The following is a 12,385-nucleotide window of genomic DNA, read 5'->3' on the forward strand; positions in this document are numbered from 1 at the left end:
TATGACAACTTTTGCCAATATGAGTTATCCAAACTCAAACACTAAATACAAAAAGCTATCACAGAGACTTTAAAATATTGTTATGAAGCTAAGAAAACATGAACTCAGTAATCTAATGTGCAGAAATTGTCAAGGAAAGCTTCCTGAGTGCTGACCTCCTTTTTCCATCACTTGATCAAGGAGCATGGCATACTCTTAATTCATGCAGATAAACACAGAAAAAGCCACTTTAATAATGAAGTTGGGATCTTTATACACAGGGTTATTACAAAAGAAAGGAAAAACAGACTAATTCAAAATGCTTGATCATGATAGAGAGCAGTCAAGCTCCACATTTTAGAAAGTATCCAAGGACAGCATGGCAGCTGTTATGTTGCTGAAGACAAGATTTTTTTTTTTCCCATTTAAAAATACTAGATATTATTTTAACATTTTTTGATGATTTAAGTAAATTTAAAATTCATACACTTGTACCAGAAATATAACTCAGTTAAAACAAAACCCTGATCAATTCACTAACAATCACGTTAAAAACAGTCCTGCTACATTCAGTGCATTTTAAAGAGCGCTTAGTATTAATGCTTTTAAAAATCCAGATTGGTGATTTCTGACCATCATGAATCTTAACGGGTCTTCTATTATTTTGAAATATGAAAAGCATATTGGATTTATAGTAGCACTTTTAATAGAACAAAAGCCATTTTATTCATATAACCCTTCAGAAGAGTACTGATGCTTCCACCATGTCACTTAACCACAGGAACAGCTCAAAAACTGGATGACATTTACATGTATCTACATTTATATGGATCTACCATGATCACTTATGTAAACAGACTGCTTATTTCCTTAGTTGTGATCAAAACTGGACACAAGAGGTATTTGCTGGCAAAGGACAGAACAGCATAATACTCTGTATTCATGTCAGGAGATATTTCAAGAGATAGTTGCATGGTTTTTTATGTATACCAATTGGCATTTTAGGAACTTTTTTTTGTTTTAGCTTCAGGAGGGTAAGAGAGCTTGAAGATTCTCATACAAGTTTTTGTACTCCAATACTATAGTTCTTCGTAAGTAACAAAGACCAAAATCACCATCTAGCAATTCTCATTGTTCAATCCAAGTTGTGTGCAAAGAGTGAAACAGCCCACAGTGAAAAGAATTCAATTAAATTCTTTTTAATGATCTGCAAGCATTACCAGAAGACACAAAGAACATTTAAAAATGTGAAATTTATGCTGAGTGTCCTTCAAAAAGCTAGCAGCACAAAATATTTTTTGAACAGACCCAACATCTCTGTTGCATCCTGAACAGCAGTACATCATTTTGTTGTCCATGATTTTTGACTCCCAAGTTTTGCAAATGCTGATACATCAAGACTTTTACCACTGTTGCACTGTTCATATAAAGTCTGAAAGTTAATAAAAACACAGGTATTCAGGTGAATATAGTTGTATTGCACATGGATTCAAACTATATCTTTATAAAAAACATCACCACTTCAAATAAGACATCATACACTGAAATAGAAATTTTAGTATGGAGTTTGGACTATCTCAAATCAGAAAACATACACCTAAGACAGCACAGTTGTACCAGTTGCAATGCAGTGTAGTGCTTAAAAAAAAACACATACAGTGACTTAGCAGCATAAGCAAAGCTACAGAGCTTCACAAGTTGGCAGAGAACAAACCAATTAGTAAGATTTAAAAAACAAATTTACTGCATTAATTGTCTCTGATGTGGAAACACCAGCATGGAAGGAGAGAGGTATTTCCCTACTCAGAGTAAGCAAGCTTTATATGAGATAGGAGAATCAGTGACCACAAACATAGCCACATCACAATATTGCTGAAAGGATAATCTCTTGTTCACCCCATACTTAAGAAAAAAAAAAAAATCAGGTATGACTAGCAGTGAAAGTATAAACAAACTTCTTTAGATTTTCTTTATGTATACTGAATTTGCTTCCCTCCCCATGAAAGCAGCTTTGATTCCATCTCAACTTATTATATATTTGACCACCATCACCTCTTCCGAGAGACAGATGGAAAGAACAGAGTTGGCGAAGAGTGTCCAAGCTTCTCTTTCACACAGTAAGCCGAGAGACTGGAATCATAACATCTCAACATTCAGGGACTAATTTACACATAGTAAGGCATTAATAGTTCAGCAACTTCCAAGAGGTAAGGACAGTTGCAGTCCAAAAACTTGTACACTTGACAGATCGATTTAGATAATTTCTCCATAATGATGGTTCTTAAATTAGACGACCTACTACAGTTTTCGGGCAGCTTAAAAGCAAAGCAGAGCAGTAAGGACTGTTTTAGAGAGGAGAGGCTTGGGCAGTGGGGGACTTGGAAATAAAGCATTACAGATACACTGGGAAGTAGAAAGGAAAAGGTAAAAAAAAAAAAATCAAGATTACCATCATCCTTTCAACTCTTTCCATTTAGAAGGATGTGGAGAGATTCTGCATGCTTGCAAACAAAAGCATGAGTGTGTAACGTTTTTCCAGCTGTGGTTAAAGCTTTGATGTATGTATCCTTTTCAGCTCTCACTACCAAACATTCTAACCTTGGTTTGCATGAACATGTACTACCATACAAAATAGAAAAGAAAATTTACTTACCCTAGCAGCTCTAGAAATAGAGTTGGGAGAATTCAAGCCAACAAGCTGGCCAAGGATACGCTTCATTTCCTCCGTTGTTCCTTTTGCATTTGGAACACCTGCAGTTAATTTGTAATTATGCTAAAGTCATATTCAACTACATATAAATTACCAGTGCAACAGTTTGTAAAAGGTATACAAAAAGTCAGTTTTGAAATGAAGAGTTTAAGAATACTGACATTTTTCTGAAACATACATAGGCACCAAACAAAACAGACTGTTTCCAGCAGCAAGTGGAAAGCAGATAAAAGTAAAGCATTATAATTCTGTTTAAGAAAACAAAAATACTATTTAGTAAAAAGGTATTTTAAAATAAACATACCTGTTTGACAATGACTTTGAATTTGAACATAAGGATGTATCAGCAACTCCGAAACAGATATTCTTTGTTTAGGATTTCTTATTAAACAGCGCTGCAAAAGAAAGAAGAGGAAGAATGCCTTGCCTATAAATTAAGAATTAACAGTGAGGATATTTAAAAAACCCTGTAGATGCATGTCAGAACTTACCTCCAAATGACATACTCTGAAAGACTCAACTCAAACACAACAACAGATTAACCTAATTGCCTTCATTAACAATTATCTTCAGAGTAAAGTTTGGTATTCCTGTTTTACTCAAGTAGCAATGTCAGAAGAGGTGAAGACCAGGACTTACAATATCTTTTTATTTTGAACGATACAAAGTGACACTGAGCTTTGAAAGTTAAGGGGATAAGAGTTTCTGGATTTCAGTTTGTTACCTACTGAGCAACACAATTAGGGCTCAAGTAAAAACACAGGCCAAGTTTCAAAAGCAGGCAGACGTGCAGGGTGAGGGAAAGGGATGGCGAGTACAAAAGCTACTTTATTTACTTTGGGTTGTTCAGCCAAAGGAGCTAGGCCAGTATGAACTTATTTGCTATTGAGCTTAAAATACACTTTTACTACGGAAACTGTATGAAGTAGCTCTAGCTTCACTAAGTCTTCTTTTGGAATAAGGCCTGTGACTAAAAGCAGCAGTGTGCACTTATTTGTGAAAAAAGTTTTTCAAGCACAACTCATTCATTTTAAGAAAATATGCTTTAAATAAAAAAAGTTGTCATTATTTGAATCAAAATTAATCTTAACGGACAGTTACCTTTAGCACATCTTGAAGATCCTTCTCAGCAATATCTGGAAATTCTATTTCATAACTAGGATCAACGATAGCATGCAGTTTATTAATTGGATTTGTTATATGTTGAAATGGTGTCCTTCCATATGTCATACAGTACAAAATGCATCCCAATGACCACACATCACTTTTGGGACTTATCTGATACAAAACCAAAAAAATTAAGGTTACACCTCACTTAAGAAACTGTCCCTTCAGTCAATTTATCATATAATTATACTGTTGAATAAAATGACTGTATGCCTATTTTACATGGGATAACAGATCTTCGTAACTGTCACCCAAGATGACCAAGACAGCATGCCATTATCTACTAAGAGTTATGTGGCTTCATTGAGTAATATTCCATAAGAAAGCTATTTTTATTAATTATCTTTGAAAATCAAGTTACTTGAACAACTAACTAAAAATAAAATTAAAGGTGGTCCTTAACAAGTTGAAGAGCAGGATGCTAATTTTGAATTTATGAGTAAATACACATAAAAGCATACTAAATTATTTCAATCCAGAAACCAGCATGACATCACAGCTATGTCCCCAAAGTGGGAAGCCATTGTTTAGTTCCTCTGGGTTTAAAGGATTCAGATCCGTATTTCAACCACCACACCTGGGCTGTTCCTTACAGGAGGAGTTTCCACTTTTCCTGTTGAAACTGAAGCACTTTAAGAAAAGCATATAAGGTTGGGCGAGTGGGGGAGAGGAGTGAGGTGGGGAAAGAGGCACAGAGAACACCTGATTCCCAGCACAATGGTTAGATTTTTGCTTTTATGAGCTGAGCTCCAGAACAAGTCTGAATTTTGCATGCAATTTTTAAAAGTGTAAAGGTAAAACTTTTAAAGATAAAAAGTATCATCCTTAACAAAAGAAATCCATAAAGCATCCTATTCTGTGTTGAGAAAGACAAGATTGTATTTCACTACATAGTAATACTTCCGTTCATCTGTTAAAAAGTCAATCTTTGACTGTGTATATGCACATACATATGAATATGGATTTTTTAAATAACTTTCAACAAAACTATATACCCCTTAACTGAAGTTTGACTGCCAGTGTGAAATTGCTTTCCTTCAGTACTTTCCTCATCATTCACATTCTGTTGCCCTGGTGAAGTTATAAAAGATTCTACAATACACAGTGCTCTGCAGCATAGAAAAATTAAGAAGATACACAGAACTCTAAAATACTTGACTTCATGGTATCATCTTTTAAAATACCTTATTAGGTATCACCCATTTCTTGCAAAACCTGCCTCGCACTTTAAAGAATTCAAAAATATGACAATGACACAAGCATCACATCTTGTTGTTTAAGCAAACACACTAACAATGGTTTATATCAGAAAAAGTTTTCTTGCTTTCAGAAAAAGATTTGTAAGCCAGAGTTATTTATGCAGAATGCTAGAACATAGCTGTGTAGCAGCTAGCAGTATCATAAGAGCTCCACCAACTTTTGGCAGAACGAAGCTAAAACAAAAGGGCATAAACTGCACAGCAGGCAACAGAAAAATGACTGAGTAATGATTCTCTCCCTCAACTCCATAGAAGATCCTCCCAGATCCTCCATGAAAGCTCTAGCCTGAAGCTATTTCAGCAAAAATAAGGACTTGTCATGGATGCACAGAATGGTGAACCCTTAAGGTGCTCAAAAGACTTTTGTAACATCAGTACAGCCTCTGCTGTGTGAAAGACTGCATGCATTTCACTGTACTCTGTATATACCCCTTAACTGAAGGGGTTCAATGCCATTCACACTGATAACATAGCGGAAGACTGCTTTACATTACTCTAGTGGATTTTTCAATTTTTACTTTCAATCTTACTCGTTAATTCAGCACTTATGGTTTTCTAAGCACCATCTGCAAAATGCTTTTAGGTAGTTGAGGGAATAAACTTAGCCTTCAATCTCTGCCCACCATCATCATGGCACAATGTATTTCTTTGTGTTCTAGTTTAGTGGAAGATTTTAAAAAAACTAAGACTTAAGATATATGCCAGAGTTACTTCTTAACATGAAGGGAAGGGAAGAAAAAGATTATCTGTTACCTTAGATCGAGATTTCCCATTTTCTCCATAGGAAGACATATCTTTTATTGCTTCGGGTGGCATATAATTCATTGTGCCAACCTAGCCATAAAAATGTAAAAATATTCCTTTAAGTGAAACATGCACTTAATTTAACTCACTTGAAAAAAGTTAGATTTTTTGTTTCAAAGTGCTGAAAAACATCTTGAAAACTTGTTTCTATTAAGGCTGAAGGCCATTGTTATTCCATTCAATAAAAGCCATCTAAAAATTCATACGTATGAATATTTATATATACATATAAAACCATTCAGCATAAAATACCAGTATTCACTGAAGTTACTACATTAATCATCATAATCAGCAAGTACTATAGCACTTTAGAGAAAAATGTACATCAATTTTCCAAAATTATTTCACCTGAGAATCTTTAATGATGCTTGTCACATCTGGCTGCATTTGGTTTGCAATGCCAAAGTCAATTAGTTTTAACATTCCATCAACTATCAAAAAGTTTGCTGGTTTCAAATCACTGTGAATAATGCCTGTAAAATAAAGTTTAAAGTCAACTGAGGTTTAGTCAATCCAAGTCCTACTGAAGTATGGGGGTTTTATTGCTCTATTCCCATAACCTTTGCACAGACAGAAGGTGCAGATCAGCTTTACGCAGCCAAAACCTAATTATTCTTTGCAGATTTCATGAAAGTGTTTCCACTCCTTCAACAGTTAAGACTTGCATGAGTTTATAGTTTGAATTATTACTTATTCAAAACTGCAGGCACCCCAAAAATGGCTCCAAGAGACTTGAGTTCTGCAGTTTCAGTTAGGGATAGGCCTTCTAGTTGTGTGTGCACACTGCCATACTGCACTGTTGTTCTGAATCAGTTCAATGGCCTGTCCACTCCTGTAGCTTTATCTTAATTAGCTAAGCAGGTACTTAAAATAGAAGAATTACATTGCTTAGTCTGATGTCTTCTGCTTTGATACCAAAGGTACCATTCACCAAGGATTATATATGACTGACCTCTCACAAACCCCATTTACAAGTTTTATTATCAATTTTGGTTATTCATATAATCAGCCAATCCATCTTTATATTTTACAAAATTTTTTGTGTCAAAGACACATCATATAGTAGGTAGTCTGTGTTTCAGTAAGATTTTGCTCTCTTTCTATATTATTGCATGTTCTAGTGTTCTTGTGTTGTGAAGAGGTGATGCGCTCTGCTATGCATACAGGTCTCTCCACTTTTTCTTAAATAGGAAAAGAATTCAAATCTGCTCTCTCCTTTACGCTATACAGCCGAACAGAATACAGATGCAGACGCTTCAATTATGTAGGTAAAGATGAAAGGAAGGCCTGAAGAACTATGAGAAAAGCTGAAACACTATGTCAAAGTAAAGACAACAGAGCTGTGTAAAAGCTGTCATTAATGTCAAAGCTTCTTTGGAGAGGATAAGTGGCTGATATTTGAGTCTAATGGAGAACAAACAGTATCGGGAGCATACAATGGAGTCTAATATAGAAAAGGTTATCTTCTCTCTGTTGCAGGGAAATAGAAAGCATTATAGAGGGATACTTAGAGATCTGAGTTAGCAAAGTAAGTCTACCCCTGCATCAAGATGTACTCTTGTCTTGTTTCATCAAAATTTTTTTTCATAATACAGAAAATACCCATCTTTGAAGATCACTAGGCTTACACCAAAACTAAGAACAGTACCATCCCCAAAATTTAAACATTCATATTATCTCTGCCATATAAACTATAAAAATGCCTAGAATTATTTAAGAATACCATATTCATGGATAGTGTGAACAGCTTCCAGCATATTTTTCCAATAGCTCTTTCGTTCCAGTGGATCAATGTGTTTTTTCTTTTTGAGCCAGCTATTGAGATCAATATTTCCACACTCCATTACCATGTAAATATGATGATCAGTAATTTCACTAAAAATAAATAAATATACTTATGTTAAAATTTAAGGTCACTTTTTATATAAAGATACTGGTTTAATAAAATTAATGTTTACTCACTAGCCATAAAGGCGGATGATCTTATCACTATGTTGCTGCAGCTTACTCAAGTGAGCAATTTCATTCTTGTAGCTCTCAACAGTCTGTTGATCAGCTTCTTCTAGATTCACATATTTGACAGCATACAGCTGCTTCTTCTCATTCAGTACTTGAAACACCTGCAAAACAGTATCAGTTAACTCCATTCAATCATAGTTCTGATTTACTACGGTCCTACATCTTACCACAGCCAGAATTTCAAAGGAGAAAAGTGTACCTTTTCAAAAGGAAAAGCAACACTAAATTTACGAAGAAGTTCATACAAGTCAGCATGATCAGAAACCATCTTAGTACCACATTATATTTCACTAGGTGTATTTGGTCACAAGTCTGAAGTGCTCTTAAGATAAAGGCAGCAAAATAACACCTCCCACAGAGATAAGGATTTGACCTGCCACTGCATATCCACTTCATCACACCGAGACAATTTGGAGGTTAGACCACATGGCACATGAGAAGAGGCTGATTGCACTAAGTCTGTTCAGTCTTAAGGTGAGGAGGCTACAGGAAATCTTACTGCTGTCTTCAGCTATTTAAAGGGAGGGTATGAAAAAGACAGACTCTTTTTTGAACCAAAGTATGAGAGGCAACAGGCATAACTAACAACAAGGAAAACTCCAGTTAGATGTGTGCAAACATTTTTCATCATCATGTAGTCAAACAGGGAAACAGGCAGTCCAGAGAGGCTGTGAAATCTCCATCCTTGGTGATATTCAAAACTCAACTGCAAGAGACCATGAGCAACTTGTTCTATTTTGGCCTTGCTTTAAGCAGACCACTGGACTAAGTGACATGCAGAGGCCCTATCCATCCTACCTTGTTCTATGATTTTACACTGCCAACACAGGAAGCTTTTCTTCCTGGAGGTCCCTGCTGACTAGACGCGAGTCAATGTTGTTCCAATTTACAAGAAGGGCATGAGAGAAGACCCAGGAAACTACAGACCTGTTTGTCTAACCTCAATTACTGGAAAAATTACTGACACATACCAGGTACTACTGAAAGGCTTTTAAAGGACAATGCAATCAGGTGGCACAGTCAGCGTGGGTTCACAAAGGGAAAGTCTGCTTTAACCAATTTTATATCCTTCTATAAGGTCACCTGCCTAGTGAATGAAAAGAAGGCAGTGGATGTAGCTTTTCTGGATTTTAGTAAGGTTTTTTATACTGTCCCTCACAGCATCCTTCTGGACAAGTTTTCCAACTGTGAGATAAGCAGGTTCACTGTGTGCTGGGTGATGAACTGGCTGAATGGCAGAGCTCAAAGGGTTGGAGTGAATGGGGCTACATCTAGCTGACGACTAGTCACCAGCAGTTTTCTCAGGGTTCAATTCGAGGTCCAGTTCTATTCAATATAATCAGTTATTTGGATGCAGGAGTTGGATGCACCATAAGCAAGTTTGCTGATGATACCAAACTGGGAGGTGCTGTTGACTCGCTTGAGGAACAGAAGGCTGACACTACTACTGTGTAAATTAAGTAGCTGTTTAAAAGGATAAAAAAGCATCTTACCTTACTTGAGCCTCCACTACCTATTTGCTTTAGTATTGTATACATTTTTCCTTTGATGGCAAGACATTCATGTGAAGGTATAGAAGCTGGAACCTATGTACATACAGAAAAAGTTAAGAAAATAATTATTGGTATACACACAGTGGAACTTGGTAGACCTCTACTTTTTATTACGCTAATATGCTTTAAGTTGTCTTGGTCTTTTTGAACAAGGCAAAGTGTAGTAAAGCTAAACTTTAAATATGTTTGTCTTGAAAGCTAGAGATCCCCATAGGAAAAGTATTTGTATAATGATCATCACTTGGCATGCAACATCACTGAACTCCCATAAAAGATACCAATGATCTTTACACTGGAAATCAAGAAAAGGGTTTTCTTTAACAAGGCTTCTCAGATCATTAGAGACACCTCCCTCTTTACAGATGATGTCAGAAACTAGACTATCTAAGACACTTTTAGTCACAGCATGCAACTAACTTAGAGCTGTACTCAAATCACCTATTTTATTTGAAGCTAACTACTAGCTAGCAGACTTCAGTGCTGTGAAGCTGAAACAGCCTGTATTGCCTGTACCTGCTACATCAACCTGTAGAACAGCCACAAATGTTAATATTAATCCTCCGGTAGGAAGCTTAAGCCTATGTCCCAATTCTGTCTACAGCCGGGAAGATTCCTACCTGAATATGCAACCCATCTAAAGTAATCAATTTTTACATGATTTCAGGCCACTAAAAATGCATCAAAATTTCTAAAATCTAACAAAATGAGGAAGGAATATAATTTTTCATTCTTTTATCTCCTCAGACTCTTATGTTTTCTAACACACACTGCTGCTCTTTCTGGATACTCCACTGTAGCGGATAGTACCACTATAAAAGCACTGCAGAACAAAAATAGCGACTCCAGTTCTTGCCCTCTGTCATGAAGCAGAAATTGAAAAGGCTTACATTTCAGACATAAAAGCTTCTGGATTTTGACACAACTGAACTGATTTTTCGAGAGCTGACTTATTTTACCTAAATTCAGGCATACATATGAAAAAACAGTTATTTTGAGAATAAGCAGTACAGACAACTTTCCATCTTACTCATCCAGAAAGATGAGCAGCAAGTTTATGCTAAAAAAATACATATACATGCATATATTTAAAGTAGTCTCCAATTAAAATATGTATTGAAAAATGGTAGAAGACAGCCTAAAATTGTTACCTGCAAGCCAAATTGACTTTGAAATGGAGTTGCTGGAGTATGTGGTAGGAAGTATGGGACCTGGCTGTAGGGAGTAGAAATCTGACATCCTGGTAGAAAATTGTTTTTTACAACTGGCGTTCTGAAACTAAAAGGAAATTATGAACAATATCTGCATTTAGTTGATTTAAGATCATTCTAACAACAAAGTTGAAATCTTCAGTGCTTCTTGAAAGTTAAAACCTATTGACTAGCAAAAGCCCAAGCCTCTGCTACATTGAATAATTAGCATTAAGACCACTTCATCTTCTTGACTTAGAAGTCCTTTAGAAGCACACAATCTAACACATACTTAGGAAATTTTTCTTAAGACTGTAACTAATTAAATCACTACCTTCAGACAAGATAGTGTGAGCCACAGTTAGTTTTCTTTAGCTTATTGTTCTTCATTCAAAACCTTTAGACAAAAAGAGACTTTTTATTTTTTAAGTAAGCATATTAAGACAAACAACTTCAAGGCAATCATGAGAGGGTTTTTGGTTTTTGAGGATTTTTTTTGAGAGCTTTAGCTATGCTGTATATGAGCAGGAAGATCATGTATTTAAGAAAACTAAAGATTGCAGGAAATCTTTTATGTTTTTTGATTTGTTCCCTTGATGTGTCTACCATATATTTAGTTATATTACCAAATACATTTTTTCTATAGTACTTACAGAAACTGATGCTAAGATCAGAACTGGAAAAGAATTTATATACATAGGACTTTTTTGTAGGGAACAGAATGACAAAGTTTAAAAAAAAACAGTCAAAACCAATCAAAAGCATGGTTCTTATCAAATGCAAAAGCACTCAACAATTCTGCATATTTACTATCTGCTGTGCACATACTGTGTATATTGAGTTTACTTTTTAAAAATTTTTGAATTAGCAAAATTTGGAAGAAGCAAGAACAGAATCTATTCAAGGACCACTTATCAAGTTCCATCATAAGATGATGTGCTTCACTCACTACATATATTCTAAATTCTACACCTACAGGGACAGAGGTCCAACAAGAACAGTGCTTACTCATCATACAGCCTTGACCTATATGATTCATCCTAGAGACTTATGAAAACAGTAAGTAATAGCAGAAAAACTTTCAACATATGCACAGGGATTTATGCCTAATTTAAGATTGCACAGATAAACAAATGTTAGTATTTCCTTGAGTGCTCAATTCTGCAAGCCTCTAGATCCCTTACACTTTTCTTTTTTAAACTCAGACACTTGCATCATGGAAACCAGTCTGATATACACTTACCAATCTAAAAAGCCTGTCAGCCACAAAAAACAAGCCATCCAAAATAAAGTAGCATGTATCAGGGATCACAGAAAGAGGGAAATGATGTAATAAGGACTTACGGATTTGATGGTGTACTTCCATCACATGTACTTGTGAAGAGCTAACAAGGAAGACAAAGTTCCCTAAATGCAACCTGAATCTTAAAGTCGAGCACTTGACATCAAGTGTTGGAAGCACTCAGAAATCTTGTTTGCTACCTGCTTAAGAAACCCTGCTAAAAACTGATGAAGTCTTTCCACAGATTGACTACCACTCATGAGTGTGCAGCTCGAAGTGGCTTACCAGTCCATATAATCATTATGTGTGGTGCTTGGTGTTCCACAAACATGTGATGGATCACTTTTCTTAGAAACCGCATCTGGTGGTGATAATCCTTTTGAAACAAGATGACCAGGTTGTTCAAGGCTCGATCGTTTTCCCTA

The 12,385-nt window shown here is 35.7% G+C and overlaps 1 protein-coding gene across 1 annotated transcript in view; it reads right to left on the minus strand.

Annotated features, from left to right (window-relative positions):
* Positions 1-1,321: 1,321 nt before the first annotated feature.
* The window catches only part of TTK (TTK protein kinase), a 38,549-nt gene continuing 27,485 nt past the window's right edge, over positions 1,322-12,385 (minus strand). The window contains 11 exon segments of the mRNA XM_010284910.1: positions 1,322-1,411; positions 2,633-2,730; positions 2,994-3,084; positions 3,791-3,967; positions 5,869-5,949; positions 6,268-6,392; positions 7,643-7,794; positions 7,882-8,039; positions 9,432-9,524; positions 10,640-10,766; positions 12,246-12,382. Of these exon segments, the coding sequence (XP_010283212.1) occupies positions 1,322-1,411; positions 2,633-2,730; positions 2,994-3,084; positions 3,791-3,967; positions 5,869-5,949; positions 6,268-6,392; positions 7,643-7,794; positions 7,882-8,039; positions 9,432-9,524; positions 10,640-10,766; positions 12,246-12,382 (1,329 nt within the window).

Source organism: Phaethon lepturus, unplaced genomic scaffold, assembly GCF_000687285.1.
Source record: "Phaethon lepturus isolate BGI_N335 unplaced genomic scaffold, ASM68728v1 scaffold9034, whole genome shotgun sequence".
NCBI lineage: Eukaryota > Metazoa > Chordata > Aves > Phaethontiformes > Phaethontidae > Phaethon > Phaethon lepturus.